The sequence below is a fragment of the Passer montanus genome, unplaced genomic scaffold (genome assembly GCF_014805655.1).
Source record: "Passer montanus isolate IOZ18808 unplaced genomic scaffold, ASM1480565v1 scaffold26, whole genome shotgun sequence".
In the NCBI taxonomy this organism is placed as follows: domain Eukaryota; kingdom Metazoa; phylum Chordata; class Aves; order Passeriformes; family Passeridae; genus Passer; species Passer montanus.
The window spans coordinates 11134776-11157240 of record NW_024367261.1 but is presented as its reverse complement, the minus strand read 5'-3'; the positions used below and the strand labels follow the sequence as shown (position 1 = coordinate 11157240).

Here is a 22465-nt window from a genome sequence, read left to right as displayed (position 1 = left end):
GTTTCAGAGTCAGTTTTGCACTGCTAGAGTTCCACAGCCAAACAGATAAACCTTGCTTGAGGTTTACTATGTACTGAAAGACGGGGTTAATAACTTCAGTGCAGTTGTTCTGTGATGTGGCCTTGTGGTCTGGGATGATGCAGTAGCTTCCCATGTGGAGTTAAAATCTACAATGTAAGTCAGTATTCTCTGCACTGTGCTGCCTGGCTCAGGTAAGTGTCCAGCTTTAATCAGCATTAGCATGGTTTAATGTCCAACAGTTTAATCTGCTTTAACAATCCTTGCTAGTCAGTGTTGATCAAGGGAGATATTTGAAATAAGTGCAGGTACCATTGTGATTGAGAGAATAAAAATTCTTGTGTAAATCACAAAACTCAAGAGAGTATGGTGCTGTGATCCTTTCAAATACTTTAGATTCCTTCCATTGGTAGAAGCACAGGATCAGCTGCAGGAACACACTGCATTTATCTCCAACACCCAGACTAGAAATGTCAAATATTTTATGAAAGCACTAATAAACCATCCCATGGTATATAGCCTAGGTATAATCGATGTAGTGTAAAACTTAGTTTGCTAACTGTACATTGAATTAAACATTATGTACTCCCATTCACCTCAGCAAAGCTTCACTCTTAAGATAAAAACATAATACCAGAAAAGCAGGCCTAAAAAGTCTACTTACTAAAAGGCAAATACAACTCCTGACTCAAACCCTACTTCTCTAGTTTCATTTAACCCAGTTGTTTAAATCTCTTGTCCACCCTGGCAGGTAAGTAGCCTATCCCAGTTCAAAACCAACTCATCCAAATTTCAATGACTTTGGTCTTCCAGCAAAGCCTTTACGTAGTCATTTTAATCCTTGGGGCAGTGTCTCCACTCAGTACTCCCTGGAGAATGGCTTATGAGAACATTGCTCAAGATGGCCCCGGTTCAAGAAAAAAAATAGTTATTCCATTCCCATGATGTTTAAACATAACAAAAAGGCTTCTTACAACAAAATAGTCAGCATTTATGTAATTGTACTGATTCACGTCTCTGCTATCATAAAAGTGAACCAAGTGATGGGTAAAGTAAAATGCATTAACAGAGTTCAATAACACCTGCATATTTGCCCTAAAAGATCTACTAATTGTCTTAATTCTTTATTGACATTCTTGTTGTTTGATGGCCCTAGGTCTTTCTGGAAATTCAGAGTTATCTAAATTCCATTAAAATTTTCAAAAGCACTTAAATGTGCATCAATGTCTTTCATACATTTTGCTTTATGGCTGTTTTTATTTACGGCTTAAATTCACATCAGAACTTATAAAGTTTAAAAAGTCACAGAGGAAAAACAAGTAAAATTGTTGCTATCCAGTATGTCATGTAGTTTTCTGGTTTTAATATGGAGGGGAGTGTGGATGTTACTTTATCATAATTGTGTCTGATAGCTGCTCTGCCATTTTACAACTAGTCTATTCTACACATTTTACATTTTGATTGGTTTTACTTTTCTATTTCCATTTTAAATATGGCGGTTCATATTTTTTCACTGTTTAATCACACATAGAGTAACAGTAATATTTCCAGCAGCACCAACAACGTCCTTCTGCCAAAAAAAAAAAAAAAAAAAGAAAAAAACAAACCATGGCATTGGGAGGGGGTTAGGCTTTAAGGCCATAACAATGTTATCTCATTACCAAAGTCTTTAGCAATAAGGAACATCTATACACATACAAACCAGAGATGTTCTGTGTTTGTGAAAACTATGTCTTAACAGGTAACAGAGCAACCATTGAATCACTAACATGTACACTTATATTAAAACCTCTCTATTAGTGAAACACAGAGAATAGGAAACAGGTTCCTACATAATCATTCAGTTAAGAAGAAAGTTGTTTTACATATGGGTACCTTAGTAGGTCATTATGAGAACCTTGCTAATCCTTTAAACATTTAAAGAATACTCAGTCCTCAGCACTTGATTCAAGACACTGGTAATTGTACAAAAATGTGAAGTCCGTACAAGCACCTACAATAATGAACTGAACATGCCATTGAAAATCTAGGTAAAAATAAGTAATTCTTGTATGTTGAGAGACTGATGTTCTATTATGCTTGTGAACTTTTTAATACTGTAGTTAACTACATGTATACCTTTTAAAGCTTATGGAATAGATTAGGTAGCATGATCATTGTTACACTTTCTTTTTTTTAACAAAATTCCAATCTCTTTTAATACAATATTCTTAAAATATGCAAGGTATAAAAGACTCTCATGTCTTGACATGGCACAGATGGGGAAATGCTATGAGTAGAAGTTCTGCCTTTTATTAATGAAAAATCCCCTCATTTTTACCATGAAATGTTACAATCATAGTAACTGCTGCACCTTGTTTGAAAGCAGGCTGAAATGCCAGTGACTAGACCTAATTTTGCAGCAACAGCAGTAGGAAATAGCCAATGGAGGAGCAGGGGATTTCCCTGCCCAAAGTGCAACTGGCACTGCAAGCCTGCTGCTTCCACTGCCTGTTCTCAGGGGTGGCAGTGCTGAGAAGAGCACACACACACAGAGCTCTACTATTCAAAAACAATTGAATTGAAACTCAATAGCTGATTAATTTTATTTTAGGTGGTGAACTGACCAATATTATCTCTTCTACTTCTTCACCCATCTGTGTCCATCTATAGCCTCTTCTCATACTACTTGTACTATAATATTGTGGGGCAGCACCAACACATACCCTCATTGTCCAACATCTGAAAAAAATTAGAGTACATCTGTGATCTGTGATGGGGAGTCAAATTACCCAACTGATGCAATAAACTTTTTTCCCCTCTTATGTTCTGCTCAGTTTTTGGAAAGTAAAGGACAAGAAGTCTTTATGGCAAAGGAGGAGGAGGAGATGGCAAAGTCAGTCACAGGGAATGACAACAGAAATGAGATTTGAATTCTTGCTATGGCCATGAAATCATAATGGTAATAAAGAGAGAAATTATAAGATATACTGTGCCAGAATTCTAGTCATAAACCCAAACTGTTTCCACGGCCAAATGTATTCAAATATTCTCAAAGTCGAAGTCTCCACATTGGCACTGAAATTCACTTTCCTCTATTTTGGATATATTATTCACACAAAAATACTGAAAGCTTTAAATTTAGGCCATGTCTAACATACTCAGAAAAGTTAAAACAAAGCAGCTACAGGAGTGACATCAATATTAAAGCACATTAATCACTCCTCCAAATATACTCATTCAAGAGCAAAGTAGTCTTGCTTCACAGTAACTTAATCTGTAATTGCTATGGAGGTTCACATCCTCAGAGAGGATTAAACTAGAGTAAACTATTTATGCATGAAAGATTCCTCATAATTGTATGGTATACAAAGGAACACTTTATAAGGATTGCCAAGTAATTTTATTTTCACAAATGGAAATGCTGGCATATACAGAAACAAGAAGTGAGAAGCTACCAATTAACAATTGTTTCTCTTAATGACCATACAGGGATGAAACTGTCCCTTCTTTAATTCCACACAATTAAACAATTTGATTCCACAGAATTAATAATGCCATTGGGCACTCTGGTGAAAAAACAAAAAAACCCCATTCTCCTTTAAACTGTTAACGAAACTCTTACAACTATTAACGAAAGAAGAGAAATGAAAGTGGAAAGAAATGGGACACAAAGAACACATGTTACATCTGCTAACTCAGCACCATAGTTTGCACGTGATTCAAGCACTGCTCTTCCTTATGAGTGATGTGAAAGTGTTGGTTAGGAGGTCTAGGTAGCTCTTACAGTGCTGTGGCTGGTGTTGCCTCACAACCCAGGGCTCACCAATTCTCCATGATCTTGCATGGCACGGAGATGAGACTGACTAGACTATAGGTCCTCCATATTTTCTGCTTTCCCCTTTCTAAAATCAGGGTTGTAGTTCCCTATTTCCAGGCTTTAGGGACTCACTCACTTCACCTCACTGACATGACTTTTCAAATATGATAGATAGTGACTTAGCTACTATCTGCCAGTTCTCTTAGAACTCACAGATGAATCTACTCAGGTTCCATGGACTTGTGTACGTTCAGGCTCCTTAGATGGTCTTGAACCTGATCCTCTCCTGCAGCGGGCTCAAGGTGTTCATTCTCTCAGTCTCTGTATTTGTCTTTTTTCACCAGGGAGGCATGGCTGGGGCACCTGCTGTTGAAGAATGAGGGCTAGAAGTTGTTGAGAACCTCAGCCTAGCTGAGAAAAGAGAACTTTGTCCAGGATAGCCAGGCCTCCTATTTCCTATTGGAGAGAGTCCAAGTTACCCCTAGTCTTTCTTTTGCTTGCAATATATCTATAGAAGCCCTTTCTATTATCCTCAATATTCATGGCCAGACTCAATTCTATCTGAGCCTTGGCTTCCCTAACCTTGTCCCTAACTTCCTGTACAATTCCCCTGTTTCCTTCTCAGGCCACCTGTCCTCATTTCCACTTCCTGAAAGATTCTTTTTTAGCTCTGGGTTTGCTCAGCATCTCCTGATCCATCCATGAGGGCCTCCTAGCATTTCTGCCTGATTTCCTTCTTGTTGGATGCATTCTTCCTGAGCTTAGAAGAGGTGATCCTTGAAATTCAGCCAGCATTCTTGGGACCCTTTGCAATCCAGGCTCTATTCCATGGGACTGTACTCAGCAGGTCCTTGAAGAGGCCAAAGTCTGCCAGGAAAGTGAGCTTGCTGTGTACCCTCCTCACTGCCTTGAGGTTCTTGAATCTCCCCATGTTGTGATCACTGTAGCCAAGGCTGTCTTGGAGCACTGCATTCCCCACCAGCTCTTCCCTCTTGGTGAGGACAACGTCCAGTACAGCACCTTCTTGCTGGGTCTCCAATTGCTTGTGTACAGAAATTGCTGTTGACACATGTGAGGAACCTCAGGGATTATGTCCTGCTGTGCTGTCCCTCCAACAGATATCACAGTGGTTAAAACCCCCCATAAGGACCATGGCTTGTGAGCATGAAGCCATTTCTCTCTGCCTATGGAGGGCTTCATAAAGACTCCTGATTAGGTGGCCTGTAGCAGACCCCCCCCTATAATATCCCTGTCCCTGCCATCCCTCTACTCTTCATCAACAAGCTCTTCTTGGCAGAATCCTTATCCTTCCCCAGAGTTCCATACACTCCAGCTGGTTATTGACATGGGGGCTACATCCCTTTCTCATATCCCTTGCCTGTCTTTGCTAAAAAGCCTAAAACCTTCAATTTAAAAGCTCCAGTCATAGCAGCCACGTCTCCATCATGCCCACAGGCCTGTGCACATTTATAGTTCCTCTTGTTTTTTCACCATACTATGTGCATTTGTATAGAAGTGTCTGAGCCAGAACCCAGATAAAACAGACTCACTGGCTGGAGTACCTGGAATGCTTTTGCACTGTTCCAGGCATCCATTAGAAGTGTTGACACCTGAATGCTAGGATTGGAAGGATAGGTGCCCCCGTCTGCTGACTAATCTGATTTAAAGCTCCCTGCACTAGTCTGGCAAGTCCCTGACCCAAGATAGTTTATCTCTTTGTCAGATGAGCCCTATAGTCCCTTAGTAAACCAGGCCGGGCAAACTGAGTCGCATGGTCTGAGTAAGCAAAATCATGATTTACCGATCAGATCAGGATTTTATCAGTAAATTCACTGGATTAGGAAGTTTAGCTAATCTGGTAAAAACTGAAATCGCTTTGGTTTTTAGACAGACAAGATGTTAGTAATTGTAACTTGCAACAGCACATTAATATTCTAATATATCCTAGAGGGAAAAATAACCAGTTGTTGAGCAGAGCTTTCTTGAATTTCTGCTGTGCACTTGATTTTAAAGTCTGTGGTATGCCATTGTGTTTCAGGAGTAGTGCTGTCTTGGGTTAGAGGCTTGCTTGCTCCTATTGCTGCCTGCTTGCTTACAAAGACTGATAGAACATATACTGAGTGTTACTGAAATACCAGAGAGCAGCAGAACAAGACTAGTTAGAAATATTTCCTTTTGATTTCTTTATTTGAGATGCAAGGCACACTTTTTTTACTGACTTTCTCTCTCAAGGTAAAATGGTTAATCTTTCTGTGACTTAAAATCTCCATTGCTCCTCTAAGACCTTCTGCTCATAGATAACCACAATATCTACTTGTTGATACAGCTACACATGGATTAGTATTGTCTTTCTTCTTTTGCACAACAATAGCAAGGCTGAATGTTTACTCTTCAGTCTTATTGCTCTTACTCTCATCTAGTAAAAGAAATGTAAAACTACTGGAGTTTTTGGGTTTCCTTTGTGTGATAGTATTTACTTATAATTTTTTTATCAATTTTTAACTGATTCTTAGAGTGTAGCTTAAATTCTCCCCACCAAATATGTGGCCTGTTTTTACAGTCACCTTCTACATTTCATAGGAAAATTAGTTTATTTTCTACAAAGCAACCAATTTTTAAAATTAATAATATTTTATATTTAAATCACTTGTTTTAGTTATCAATAAAACAAAATGATCTTAAAATAATTATAACCCTAAGATTTCAAAATATGCATAATCTGAAGAAAGGGATTATGGAACTGCAAAAGTCAACAATTTTACAAATAAATTTCTTTAGAGGAGTTTAGTTTGCTATAGAACATTTCTTGTTGCAAGGTACTTGTCCCTCTGATCTTATGATACTTCTTTCTTAATGAAATGCATCTAGATTTCTGAAAACATAACTTGTAAAAAGAAATACTGTAATGACAGTTCTTTCAAATAAAGTGTTACAAGGAATTACATCTACAGTTACCAATGAAGAGCTCCTGCTAAACACTATACAGAGAAAACACATATAAACTAAAACATAATCTAAACTAAAATTGACATAAAACTGCATTCCCACAGACTACGGCAACAAAGCACATATGATAGATAATGTATAAATATAGATTTGTAATCATTGAAATGCAATGTTTTTCTTTTGACTGTTCATTCCACTCCTTCTTTGATAATGACACAGACAGGGAGTTAGTGCAAGTTTTCTGAAAGAAACCTATCTGTGTGGTGTGGTTGACAACATTGGAGGGCAGAGATGCCATCCAAAGCGGCTGGATGGGCTAGAGAGGTGGGCCTGTGCAAGCCCCATGAAATTCAACAAGGCCGTGTGCAAGGTCCTGCACTGAAGCAGGCCCAGGGCCTGCAATGGCTCCTTGGCGATCAGAAGCCTGAGCTAGGAAATGCCAAGTCATGATGACTGAACCTTAGAAGCCCCTCTCTTCTGCCTTCAGACCCTGCTTATCTCACTGTAAGCCTATAGGTCACTTTCCCTTGACCCTTACTATTGGACAATTTCCAAAACCCTTGTAAGGTATATAAACCCTTACTTCTGCCTAGTTTGGCAGAAGAGCTGTCACTGTGAAACTTCGTGGAAAACCCCAGTAAAGAATTCTTCGGAACCTCACACAGCCCTTGTCCTTTCTCTCCCAATGTCTGCTGCGGCACCTAGCAAGCAAAAGAGCTGAAATCACAAAGAGCTATCAATCACAAAGAGCTGACATCACCTGAGCTTGCTAAGGTTGCCTGCGGCTGGGAGCTGCTTGGGAGTTCAGACATGCTGTGCTGAGCACCACTGAGCTATCTGGACAAGGCAGCCCACCGGGCATAGCCCGTCTGGTAGCTGCCAATAAACTGGCGCCTGAACACTGCTACAACTGTGGAGCAGCATTTCTTCTTGAAATTGTTACTGCCTTTGCTCACCAAGACCCCCTGAAGAAAAGCCCTCTGTTATAGCAGGACTCTTCTCCAGGCCTGTCAGTCGACCCTCACTGCTGACATCTGGACGACTGTCTGAGGAGACTGACAAAGCAGACACCCTCCAGCAGACCTTCGACCCACATCCCGCTGAAGAAGTGTAAGTTTTAAAAACAGCCTTTCTTGCGTTCAAAAATTTTTTTCCTTGGGTCCTTTTTTTTGTTTTTTTCTTTTTTTTTTCTCTTTTTTTCTGCTGGCAGGGAACAGGGCATGGGATTGAAACTTAGTACATTAAAACGATCCCAGAATGAGAGAGATTTATATTTACTAATCCTAGATATCCTATCTTCTAACAACTTTTTTTTTTCTAATGGTAACCTTTGAAAAACTAACCTGAAAAAATTTCTAAAATGGATTCTTTCCCAATTTCCAGATACTAACACAAACACTATTATTTTAAATTATTTTTGGGATACAATTTGGACCAGGATATATACCCTTCAAACTAACCAAGATTTTTCTGTAACTCGGTTTATCCCTGTATTTCATATTATAACCAAAGCAGTAGAAAAAACTAACAAAAACCCCTTAATTTCGGTTCAAACCTTCTGAGGAAGGCGCCTTATCTCCCTCACAAGATACAAATGCTAATCACACTGATAATATTGTTTCCCCCTCAGCCCTGGAACCCAGTCTTCCACTTTCCCTGTGTCCTAGTGCTCTATCCTCCACCCCTTTCCCTGCACCGCTCCCCCCCACCCCCTTCATGTCTGCGGGGTCCACCTATCCCCCACTCTCCCCCTCGGACATGGCAAACACGAATTCCATTGTGCAACTTGTGGCATCCTGTGAGCACCCTTCGTTCACGTTATCTCTAAGTGTAACTGTGCCTGTGTCCGTCTGGTCCAAGACACCCCCCATTCCTTCTACCGTCCCCCCCACCCTCGCTGTGGGTCCCTCAACCCTACATACCACCCCTACCACCTGCCCCCCAGCCCTTGTGTGTCTCCCTGCCCCCACTACCATCCCTGTCGCAGCAGGACATCTCCCTGCCTGCCTGCTCGCTGCAGCCCCAGCAAACTATGCTGTGCCCACGGCACCCCCTTCCAACCCCTCCACCTCCTCTCCCCCAGTTCTCCCTTGCCCCCATCCCCACACCTTCCAGCCACATGCCCACCCTCAGAGACCCCTGAATGGAATCTCCCAGACTCCCCACGGTAGCACCCCACTTCCCCACACACCCCAGTCCTGTGCATGCTGTGCAGTCCATTGTGCTGCCATTCCAGCCCCACTGCTGCTTTCCTCCAGCCAAGTTCTGCCATGTGCTGCCTCACACTCTCTCCAGGCACATTGCACCCTGGCAAAACATTGCTCCAACACGCAATAAAAAGCCTAAGGCACTGCCTGCTTGCTCTGACTCCTCTTCTAAGGACAGCAGTGACAGTGATTCTGATTCTGATACAGAGGACATTGATCCATGGGCTCTGATAAAGGCAGGAGATTCACAAATGGCTCAGAGAATTAATGCCTTTCTAGTAGATTATAAAAAGGGAAAAAGAGGCGGTGCTACTACAAGAAAGACGTGGGAACCTAACACAAATGAAGAACTTATACACTAAGAAATATTACCAAAGAACATGGTAGAAATTCACATATTTTTAGAAATTTCCTAGAAGGTATGTTCTCAGCACATGATCTAGTATCCCATGATATTAAAAATATTGCCCACTGCCTCCTTTCTCCAGCGAATTCTCATTTCTCCAATATGTTATGGGAAAGGCATTGGAAAAGACAATTAAAAACATTATCAGACCCCTGTGCTACAGATAAGCCTGACGTTACAGTTGAACAGCTGGCTGGAGAAAGGGATTTACAGAAACCCTCTGACCAAGCTGACACCTTACCTAAGGCAACACTATAAGACATGGCTACTGCAGCAAAAGCCTCCTTACTTCTTAACCCTGATGACTCTATCCCTATCCAACACTTTACTAATATTAAACAAGGAGTAGATGAAAGCTTTATCAAATTTGTAGACAGAATTAAGGATGCTCTGGAAAAACAGATAGAGAGCACAGAAAAGAACTGTTTTGCAAGCTTGCCATGAGTAACTCGAATGAAAAATGTAAAACAATTCTGAGGGCCTTACCTTTGGATACAGAACCTACCATAGAGCAAATGCTGGAAAGCTGTACACTCCACTTGTCCACTGAAGATACAGTGGCCCAAGCAGTTACTAAGGGTATTGCAGAAGGAGTTTCTAGTGCATATGCGGTAATAGCTTCTAAAGACCAGGTCCACTGCTTCCACTGCAGAGACTTTGGACATTTTATAAAGGACTGTCCAGACAGGTCACCTACTAGGTACCCTCGTAACATCTACCAAAGACCTCAGAATCAGCAGTGCTACCAGCAGCGTTTGGGAAACTTCCAGTGGAGCGTGGTGGGGGCCCATGCAAAAACAACAAATCAAAGGCCATCCAGACCCAGTCACGCACCATCCCAGGAGATTCCAGACTACATGAGGAGGATCCAACACACAGATTGATACAGATGGGAACCCATCACCAACTGGTGACTGCTCTGTCCATTGACTTTAATAATGAGAATATTTATCATGTTCCCACAGGCAAGCATGGGCCAAAAGGTTGTCCTTTTGACATCCTAATTATAGGTGGCACTCTCCATAGCCCAAAGGAAATCTTTGTTGTTCCAGAAGTACAAACAGTGCACACGGGACAAGAAATTTCTGTCCAGGTGTACTGCACAGACTTACCATTTTTCCTTTCAAGGGGAACTCTGATCACACAAGCCTTTTTACTCCCAAAGAATCACAGGGAACAGCTTCCTCTCAACCCCACAGCAATGTGGGCACAAGTTGTGGGACCAAGTAAACCTACCATCGAGTGCAGTCTTACCTGCAGAGGAGAGAAGATCCACCTACCAAGGATGCTGGACACCCGTGCAGATGTGATCATCATTGTTCGCTCAGAATGGCCAACACACTGGGAACTACAACTGGTAGCAGGCATGATTTCAGGGATCGGTGGAGCTACAGTTTCTATGCGAAGCAAGAACAACATCCTCGTCGAAGGGCCTTGAAGGCAGGTTGGCAACCGTCTACCCATTCGTGGTAAGGGCCCCCATCATCCTTTGGAGAAGGGATGTTCTATCCCAGTGGGGAGCTTCCCTATGTACTCCCAGTCGGGATTTCTAATTGGGGCCACTGAGGAGCATGCACTGCCAGATACTCCTCGTCTCATCTGGAAATGCCATAACCCAATCTGGATCGAACAGTGGCCCCTCTCTAAAGTCAAACTCCGCACACCACAACCCCTTGTGGAAGAACAGCTCACCAAAGGCCACATCGTTGAGACCACCAGTCTTTGGAACTCTCCAGTCTTTGTACTGCAAAAGCCTGGGACAGGTGGAGGCTCCTCCACGACCTTCGCAAAGTCAACAAGGTCATTGAGGACATGGACCCCCTCCAGCCTGGCCTACCCTCACCATCGATGCTGCCTAGAGACTGGACACTTGCTATCATAGATATTAAAGACTGTTTCTTCAACTTCAGCATTCCACTGCACCCCCAGGATGCTCCACGGTTTGCTTTCTCCATTCCATCTCTTAACAGAGAGGCTCCACTCAAAAGATATCATTGGCTTTTTCTTCCCCAAGGACTAAAGAACGGTCCCAGTATATGCCAGTGGTACGTTACTCACATCCTGTCTCCCATTCAGAACCTATTCCCAGATGCAATCATCCATCACTACATGGATGATATCCTAGTCTGTGTATCAGAAAAAGCTTACTTGGACAAAGTAGTTAAAAAGACTATTGAAACCATAGAAAAGGCAGGATTCGAGATCCGTGAAGACAAAATACAGTACACCAATCCATGGACCTACCTTGGATTCCAGATCCGGGAAAGGACCATCTTACCCCAGCAGCTCATCATCTGAGACAACCCAAAAACCCTGAGAGATTTACACAGTCTGTGTGGAACCATCAACTGGGTACATTCACTGCTAGGAATTACAACAGAGGACCTCCCTCCCCGTTCAACCTTCTTCGTGACAATGAGGATCTGGACTCCCCACGCACTCTCACAACAGAAGCCCGAGATGCAATCACCAAGGTCCAAGAAGCCCTGTCTTCACGCAAAGCCCATCGCTTCGAGCCCAGCCTGCCTTTCCAGTTTGTCATTCTGGGAAAAGCACCTCTGTTCTATGGACTGATTTTCCAATGGGACACTCAACTTCGAGACCCTTTACTGATACTGGAATGGATCTTTACAAATAACCAACCTACAAAGACAATTACCACCTTCCAAGAAATTATGGCACATCTAATAAAAAAGGCTAGAACTCACCTCTGCTCCATTGCAGGGTGATGACATAGAAATAGTGGAGGGATCTCCACAAATTGCAGAGTTAGCAGCTGTTGTCAGAGTCTTTGAGAAATTCAAAGACGAACCTTTTAATCTGGTCACAGGTTCAGCTTATGTTGCTGGCATAGCTATGAGAGCAGACCATGTTTTTCGCAAAGAGGTTTCCAATCCAAAGTTATACCAATTGATTATTACACTACCACACTTAATTTCCCGCAGAAAACCTTACCATATAATGCATGTGAGGTCACACACTGACCTCCCAGGTGTCATCATAGAAGGGAACAGGAAAGCAGACACCTTAGCCATGGCAATAGAGACTGCTAATGTCCCTAACATCTTTTCCCAGGCAAAGTTGTCACATGCATTTTTTCATCAAAATGTGCCTGCCCTTATCAGAACGTTCAAGCTTTCAAAAGATCAAGCAAAAGCTATTGTTGCCACATGCCCGAACTGTCAAAACTACTAGATACCATCTATGGGGACGGGAGTCAATCCCCAAGGTTTGAACAGCTGCCAGCTGTGACAGACGAATATGACCCACTTTGCATCTTTTGGAAGGTCAAAATACGTGCATGTATCGGGTCGATACATTCTCAGGAGCAGTATTTGCATCAACACATCCAGGAGAAACTGCGCAGCACACCATAAAACATTTCTTCCTTGCCTTTGCTACCCTGGGAGTACCAAAGGAGATCAAAACAGACAATGGACCTACTTATACCTCTCGTAAGTTAAAAGAGTTCTTCAGTGAGTGGGGAATAGAACACAAGACAGGCATACCTGCAAACCCCACAGGACAATCCATCGTAAAAAGGAAACATCAAACCCTCAAAAGAGTCCTCAATCAGCAATGAAGAGAAACAAAAATCATATCAGCAGTTGAAAGATATTGCAAGGTTCTCTATGTCATCAGCTTCCTGAACTGTACAACATCAGAGCCTGACCCTCCAATACTTCGCCACTTTTCAAATACCACCCAAGCAATGCTCACTGAGAAACCACCTGTGCTAGTGAAGGACCCAGAAACACATAAAATCTCTGGACCTTTCCAATTGATTACCCAGGGAAGAGGATATGCGTGTGTTCTACTACCATCTGGTCCAAGATGGTACCCAGGGAAAAACATAAAACCATACCTAGGCACTGCAAATACCACTCCCATAAGCAGTGACAAGAACCCTCCTGAGTCAAACACGATACCTCCTCAAAACCAGACCAGAATTGCCTGGAGATGAAGACGTCACCGAGCATCCACATGCAGAGGAGACAACCATCCCATCATGCCACAGCAGACAAAACAAAAAGCTGAACAACATTCTGCAGCATCAAGCCATAGGGCAGACACAGCCTAAACACAAAATTGTTCTCTGAATTATATGTTATTACCCTTTTTACCCTAAAAACACTATTATCTCTTTTCTCAACTTTTACCAAAAACCCTTAATTTTATACCCACTCCCCCACCCTTAACTTATAGAAAAAAAAAGGGGGGGGGGGGGGGAAGAAAAAGAGGAAAGGAGCAAGGGAGGAAACCCTAACCCTCCCCTCCCACCATAAAGACAACAAATTTTGCTTATATTCCCTATCAGAAGCCCCATTCCTGTCCAAAGATGAAAAATATCTCCGTTGGTGCTGTCCTCAGTGCTGCCTGGATGTTCTTCACTGTACCGTATGCCATCAGTTCGATCAGCCCACAGCCTAGCCATAATGTCTGGGTAACCTTAGCAAAGACATTAAAACAGGATAGCATCTGCTTATCCATGGGAAGTATTGATAACCCACTTTCCACATGTCCAGTAGGAATTCCCTTTGCAGCCGATGACTGGCCCATCTATAACTCAGAGCTCCTCCGCACCACAGGTAGAGACCCAGCCTGGTAAATACTTGGGACAAGCAGACAAAAATGTTGCCCAATACTCTCGAGGAACCCCAAGAATTGGATCTGTTGGGGTCCTCCAAGGCAACATACTGTGTCAAATTTTACTTTAGATGTCCAAAAAATAATTGGCCAGAAATTGACCAGTCCAAAAACACATACTGAAAAGACATATTGCCAATTAACAAAGCCTACAACCCTCACAATTGGTGTAATTACACTGCTCGTGTGATCTCTGTGTCCTCTCTCCATCCCAAAGTACTACCCAAGGGAACGTTTCTCATCTGTGGTGACCGAATATGGGCTGGGATCCCCTCATGACTCCAGGGAGGTCCCTGTACCCTTGGAAAACTTTCTACCCTCACTCCAAATATCATCTTGTTACACAACTGGAAAAAAAAGAAAGTGAATTAAAATGCCACAAAAGATCCTACACAGAATTTGATGAAAATTGTGATCCCAAATTATACGATTGGAACAAACCAAAAAAGATTGCTGTCTCCATATTCCTACCATGAGTAGCTGCAGCTGAGGCCCTTGTTGAAATAAATCACCTCGGGTGCCGGCTCAGTAAGCAAGCTAACGTTACTTCTGCTGTCCTGAGCGATCTCTTAAAGGAAGAAGAAACCACAAGACATGCATCACTCCAAAATTGAGCAGCAATTGACTTCCTGCTGCTTCCCCATGGACACGGCTGCCAAGACTTCGAAGGGATGTGTTGTTTCAATCTCTCTTCACGCTCGGAATCCATCCACGCCAACATCTAGAAACTGAAGGAACTTGTGAAGGACTTAAAAGAAGAAAACAACCCACACTGGGTCAATGACCTTTTCAGTCAATGGGGATTAACAGGATGGGTTGCATCTTTGGTTAAGGGAATGTTGTGGATTTTCCTTGTAATTGTTATTGTATTAGCTGTGTTCTCATGCCTTGTTCATTGTTTTAAAAGAACTATAAGGAATGCCTTTTTTCTAAATACAGAAAGTGGAGTTGTAGCAGGCCCAGGGCCTGGCTCCTTGGCGATCAGAAGCCTGAGCTAGGAAATACCAAGTCATGATGACTGAACCTTAGAAGCCCCTCTCTTCTGCCTTCAGACTCTCTGTAAGCCTATAGGTCACTTTCCCTTTACCCTTACTATTGGACAATTTCCAAAACCCCTACTTCTGCCTAGTTTAGCAGAAGAGCTGTCACTGTGAACCTTCGTGGAAGACCCCAATAAAAAGTTCTTCGGAACCTCACACAGCCCGTCTCCTTTCTCTCCCAACGTCTGCTGCGGCACCTAGCAAGCAAAAGAGCTGAAATCACAAAGAGCTATCAATCACAAAGAGCTGATATCACTTGAGCTTGCTAAGGTTGCCTGTGGAGCTCAGACATGCTCAGACATGCTGTGCTCAGACATGCTGTGCTGAGCACCACTGAGCTATCCGGACAGGGCAGCCCACCGGGCATAGCCTGGCTGGTAGCCGTCAATAAACTGAACCTGGGTTGGGGCAATACCAAACATGGATACAAATTGAGGCATTAGTAGATTAAGACCACTGCTAAGGAGGGCTTGGGGGTACTGGTGGATGAAATATTGAACATATGTCAGCACTGTATACTTGTGGCCCAAAAAGCCAAATGTATCCTATTACACATAAAAGGAAATGTGTCCAGCAGGTGGAGGGAGGTGATCCTGTTCTCTCATGAGACCCCACCTGAATTTTCAGCACGGGAAACCCATGGACTGGTCAGAGTGTGGTTGTTCATCTTGGAGAAGAGAGGGCTCCAGGGAGACCCAGCAGAGCCTAAAGGGGGTATTACAACAGAGCTGGTGATGGACTTTTTATCAGGGTCTTTACTGATGAAATAAGTGGGAATGGTTTAAATTAAAAGTGGGTAGATTTTAATTAGATATAAGGAAGAAATTCTTCACTAGGAGGGTGAAACAGGTTTCATAGAGAATCTGTGGATACCCCATCTCTGGAAATATTCAAGCTTGAGCCGGTCAGGCTGTTGAGCAACCTTATGTAGTGAAAGATGAATCTGACTCAGACACAGAGACTGGACTGGATGATCTTTAAAGGCTCCGTCCTACTGAAACCATGCTATGATTTCACGATTCCAATGTTTAATGGAAGTTTCCTGAGGACTTTTTTTAAATTACCTGGAGTATTTAAATTGAAACACCAACAGCACTTTCTAACCTGTTCTATTATATAAATTCTGAACAAAAGACAAGCAAAGTGCAGTGAGCAAGTTCAGGAAAGGAAACAGTATAAACAGACATTTCTCTCCTCTGTCACAGAGACAAACAGGTTCAGCACTGGCATATGAGTTACATACATCAGTATCTCATACTCCTTGACAATATGAAACATTGCTGTGTTAACAAGACCAGAGTTATCACTCTGAATCCCTTCTGTATTCCTATTTTCTCCCCCATGATCCCTTCAGGCAGGCATAGACAGCACCTGAACAGTGACTGCAGCCCTCCTGTACTACAGCAGGAAGCAGCTGCACCTGCTAGAACTGAGTGCAGAAAGCCTGCGGCTTGGTTTAAAAGATTTAAGCTGCTTCCCAAGTGTAACTATTGACAGAGCAACTCTTTTGTATGTCACTCCATGGGGCATTCAGAAGGAGAAGTCCTGCCAACTTACACAAGAGATTTGACAGCTTGTAAGTAGTAAATGTTCAGTTTTAACAGTATTCATTCATGTGCTTTGTGCACTTGAATAGTCCTGCTGTTTTCAATGGAGCCACTTGTATAAACAAGTACTTTACAAAATAAGGAGGGGTTGTATGCCCTGTTTTTTTATTTTCATTTGGGCCATTTGTTTAATTAAAGTACAACTTACAGTAAAAATGGTATTTTAATGGCACATGGTGCCTCAGAAGGTAAACTGTAGGACTCTTTTTGCCTCAAAGGTGAAACATAAGGGAAGTTTATTAATAATTTTATGTGTGACTCACTTCAATGTTTAAGAAAAAAGTGGTCTCTAAAATTAAACAGGGCTGTTAAAAATAAAAACAAAGGGAGGCTGTGTTTTTTTACATAATAATAATTTACAAAAACTAGTTCACTGTGAAGTCTTACAAGTTCAGAAAGACTAGATACAGAAGTCTGTCCATAGGCATCACAATCACAGCTGTTTAAAATGGTTAAGTTGGAATGTTTAAGTTAAATTAAAAAATTATTTAAGGTCTGATGCTTTTTGAAAGACAGGACAGACCACAAATATTTGCTCACAAATATGTGCAGGCTGTGTTCTGGCTTCAGAATTAGTCTCAAGAACCTCTAAAATGCCACAAGGAATCTTTTTATTAATAGCTTTGAAATCAGGCAGTGTGTTTGCTAAAATCAATATCTCTTCTTACAAAGCACCCGTTCTATTTCATGCTTGTAAAAAAAAGGTTAAATGAGACTGCTGTACCTGAGGCCCAAGAAATTTTTAGCTGTTCAAAGTTCACTTTCTTTTTGTCTCTTCAACATTGTTTAAGTCATAGAATGAAGCAAGAAGTTGTGTGTTAATATAGGAAGCCAGCCATATCCTTATTCATCCATGAGTTGAAACAGTTTCATGAATATCTAACATCCATTCCAAAAGAGACAACAAAACATGTTAAGGTTTCCACACAGGGCATATATTTGAGCTGAAACTCAATTTGAAATTTTCATAATTGAATTATGGGTCAATGGAGAGATTCAGTCAGGACTAGTGAGTTTTTACAATGGACACTGTACCTACATATGTGATCTGTAAATTTCTCAGCCCTGTATGAATAAGGCAAGAAGAAAATATGAATCTTAAATTTCTTAACCTAATCTTACAAAAAGCATATCTCCATGTTACAAAACATATTTCTGAGCATCACTGAAGAGCTGGTCTGTTGGGTAGCCCTTACATGTAACTTTACATCTGGTTCCCACATCTTTCATGGTGTCCTTCCTTGTCTGGGACAACCCCAGTAAAAAAAAAACACTTGTACTGTACTTGTGTACTGTAACAGCTTGTGGTCTGTATACAGATTATTTCCTACTGATAAACCATAGACACTTTATGACTTGTAATTATTTTAGTTTTTTAGTTTATTTTAAGTTTATTTATTTAGTTTATTAATTATTTTTAGTTTTCTGATTGTTGAGTTTATTGTCCTCACTGGGCTAATGCTATATCGGATGTGTATTTGCATATCTTGTTTTGCATAGTGCATTTGCATTAGGTTATTGGTCTCCATGTAAAACACGTGTCCTCATTTCTTACTGCACAGCAATACTGTTCAAAAACTTCACAAGGTAGCAGATGTACTACAGATCTGGGAAGAGCTGATCAAAGCATGACACATTCCCGTCCAGAGCACAGTGAGTTGCAGACAGTCATTCAACAGTCATTGGGTAGTTGGTAAAATATTCACCAATTAATTTATAAACCAGGGCAGTTGCCATGGTTATCTGAAATATGACAGTACTTTTCCCCAGTCCATTATTGACTTCTTACAGAGGTATGTGTATCTCCACTGTAGTGTGCTTTTCTGGGAGGAGGTAAAGAAAGTAGCTGTATGAATGTCTTTTTTCACATGTAAGATTAAATATTCTTTGCCTTTTTTTTCAGGCATAATAGTCATAAGTATCAGAAAGCATCTGTTTCAGTCTTCTAAATAGATATTTAGAAGACTGAAACAGATGATTTCTGATACTCAAGAGGTTTTTTTTTTCTGTTAGTTTTTCAACAGATAAGGAATGCAAAAAACATGTAATCTACAAATTGCATGCCTGTTTCCTTCAGACTATCTTTTCTGCAGAATAATGCTCTGATACTACCAGGTATTTGTAGGGAGAAAAAGAAAGCATTGAAAAGGAAAAGTGCAGCTCATTTTCTATTTTCCCCTGTGTAGCTTTGGAGCTAAAAAACCCTGGAATATAGAATTATAGAGGGGCTTTTTTTTGGTTTGTTTTAATAGCAGCTCGTTACAGAACACTTGATATGAAGAGGACAATTCACAAGAACATAGGAATGATCTCTCAGGTTTACTTGTTATAGCACTGAACTGCCACTATTCAGAAGAAAAAAAAAAAAAGTTGTTTTCATCTCCTTAAGAAAGTAAAGTAAGCACTTATTATTGGCACTGACCACCAGCAGCCCTGCCAAAGGTATGTTGTAGTGCTGTTCTTCACACTGGTGTCAGGGTGGTACCTGCTGGGAGCTCCCCTTCATCCTTCAGATCTACACAGTCACGAAACTTCCGGGATGAAACTCTGGCCTACTGGGATGTGCTAGCCACAGATTGCTGGATATTTATTGGACACAGTTTCATCCCACTTTTTAATCATTATTATAATTATAGAGTAGTTGCATTACTGAAATAAAAGCCAATAGAGTTTCTTGTGAGTACATATGGTGAAGAGAGGTCTGCTATATTCAGTTCTCTTCCCTGAGGATCTTACCTGTGACACTAAAGTGACCCCATATTACTTGGGCTTCATTTGCCCCAGAAGTGCCTTCTTAATGTCAGAGAATGAATTCACCTCTCCAGACAGGGTGTTTTGATTCAAAGACTTTTATGAACTCCACGTGAGAGCAGTGAATAAGCCACAAAAGTTTTAGCAGTTACATGAAAAAAACATCATGTAGGAAAAAGAACTACTCCTGAGGTTACATTTCAAAAAGATCTTAACAAAAGGGAAGACTCAGAATCACTTATAATAACTGCAAAGCAATGCTTTCTAAGATTACTCTAAACAGTGTAATGAATGCAGAGACTTATGACACATACAAGATATAAATATACTAATCATGATATTATTATCAGTCTTGCCTTGACCCTGAATATAAGGGCAACTAACAATAGCAAACATGTGTTTCATAGCACTGTGAGGACATAATTTTTAAACACAATTTTTATAAGTATATTAAGGAATGTGATCACCAAACGGTCAAAGTAGAACACACCCAAGCATCAAAACCTGGCATACCTGAGATTGATTAGAAAAACTGACTTTAAATAGACAGGTTATCATTCAAAGATGGAAGACTGGCAAGAAAAAGAAAAAAAAGTGCAAATGGTGTTGGTGAAGAGTGCAACAGAATAAAACCATGTGACATAAACAAGGGAAAGTGAAGGAGTAAGATAACTCACTTAGATTTTGAATGTGTCCTTCAGGAGCTCTCAAGTCAGACTTTGACAATTGAGAACCATCAGATACTGTAAACAACATCATTTTCAGCATCAGGTTTGGGGCAGTGTGCATGTAGAAACAATTTTAAACTGATTGTTAAAGATCTAGTTTTGTAAGCAACTGATGAGATTAATATTATACAATATTTAACCATTAACATGAAGTAACTACTAATTTTTAATTCAGTAATGTTAAATTTTACAGTGTAAAACTGACCAAATTTGGCAGTCTTCTGAACACTCCCATCACGGACATCTCTGATTCCCTTAGTGACATAAATGCTTTTAGTTGCAACAACTCAGTAACTCAGAAGTGTTCCTTGCATATATTAACGCCAGCTCAATGGGAGGTAGACTAAATCTTGAGAGAAGAAATTTAGCAGTGGAGGAGAGAGAGGAGGAAGTGCTGAAGTTTACTCCTTTGCTACATGAGTACACCATGCAAATCAAGGCAGATCTGTGGCATCACTTACTAACACTGCACCTTGTTTAGTAAAAGGATGACACCAACTGAACTTTGATGCTGATTTGATGTGGAAGCAAGGCACTTGGCAGTAGTGTGATAAAACACAGACAAGTTCTTTAAGGAATTTGTTCTGGAGGCAAAGAAGAATAAAAAATAAGGATGCACTTCAAGAAAAAGCAGTATAAATGACAGTACTTACACACAGTCAACTATTGAACAAGAGCAAGAAGTAGAACTGAGCCTGAGTCAATAATCTCTGGGGGGTAATGCTCATGTGATGTGGACAAATACACATTTCTTTACATTTGCATCACACTTTCTTTTGGTGTTTCCATGCTATTACCCAGGAAAATCTATTAATTTAGAAGTAATTAATCTTACTATAAAAAAAAGTGCAAAAACTACCATACAGAATAAATACTCCTGTTCACCCACAACATAATACAGTAAAAAACCAATGGCCCGTCATTTGGAAAAAGCTGTCAGTCTCCCAGCACTACTATTCTAAGACATTTAACATTTATTGATTCAGACTTATCTCCTGAGAAGATTATTAAATCTTCCTAGTGCACCCATTATTCTACTCTGTATATAAGATACATCTTCACTTTATTGCCTGGTTTTTTCCTCTGAAACCTGAGTGCAATTATACATCACTGTTCTTGTACCAAATAATCTTAGTTCTTTAGTTTATTTCATGGGCTGCATCAATCCTACCTAACATTGTCATGCCTTTGAATGTAAATCTTGTGGAAAATCCTTTCTGGAGGCTTCAGGAAGTCTTCCTTCATTTCCATTGCAACATTCCTGGGCAAAAGGCTCATCAGGAGACGTTCCTAATAGAAAACATAAGCAACATTAGTTTTATGGTATAGTGTGTGACCATTTCTCAAAGTTTTAAACTAGCAAACTTCTTACAATCTTCTCTTAATCTGCTTCCTTAAAATGTCTGCTGCATAAATAATATGAAACATTTCTCTCAAGCTCCTGCAAACTGTGTGGGTGGCTTTTTTTAACTCTTCTGCACTAAAAAAAACCCAAAAAAACCCCACCAAAAAACCAAAAAACAAACCCCCACAACGAATAAGAAAAAAAAAAACAAAAACAAAAAAGCCAGCTTCAAGAGCATATAAGTGTCCATATTTTTGATTAACATTACAGTTCTAATAATAGCAACTTACTTTATTCTTAGCAGCATTTATCTGTCTGAGAAAGTCTTCCCAGGATCATTTGCTATCCTTTTCTATGTTCTATTTCTTCCTGGATATAATGAAAGTGTTACATTACAAGGACTATGACAGCTGGTTATTAAGCAGTGAGAGTGGATGATGGATTTATCCACCGTCAAATTCAGTGGAACAGTAAGCACAGTTTTAATGGCATCTTAGCCAGTGTGACAATGTCTTTAATGAACTGCATCAGTACAAAACCCTGGCTAAACACATCTTCTTGCAATACTCAAACAGAAATTTTTACCATGGGTCACTGACCAGCATAAAAAGAGTCTCTAATATTATGGATCTTGTCAGTATTGACTATAAAGGCCCATGTAGTTTTTTCACATATTCTGGCCTATTTACAGGTACCATCTGGAAAATCTGCAACTGCTGTTCTTAGGTGTTGTAATGTGTCCTTAGATACCTACTCAAGTTGTGTTTTCACACAGAAAATGCTTGCCATTTAAAATGCATTTCCATGTTTATCCATCAGACTTGCTAGTTTCAGCCATGGCAACAGTCTGAACGAATTCACATAACCACATCTGATCTGATTCAGGGATGTCAGGTTCCAGACAACAACGGATGAGGCTAGGAGCAAGGAAATTGTACCCTTGGTGGAAAAGGATTAGGTCAGGGAATAAT

General features: G+C 40.8%; 1 protein-coding gene across 2 annotated transcripts in view; it reads right to left on the bottom strand.

Moving 5' to 3' along the window:
* ADCY1 (adenylate cyclase 1) overlaps positions 1-22465 on the bottom strand; it is a 157174-nt gene that overhangs the window by 69848 nt on the left and 64861 nt on the right. For both annotated transcript variants that reach the window (XR_005627784.1, XM_039712161.1), the window contains exon 3: positions 21321-21439. Coding sequence is in view for 1 of the 2 variants with exons in the window: in XM_039712161.1 (XP_039568095.1) it covers positions 21321-21439 (119 nt within the window). In the remaining variant the exon portion in view is untranslated. The remainder of the gene's footprint in view (positions 1-21320; positions 21440-22465) is intronic.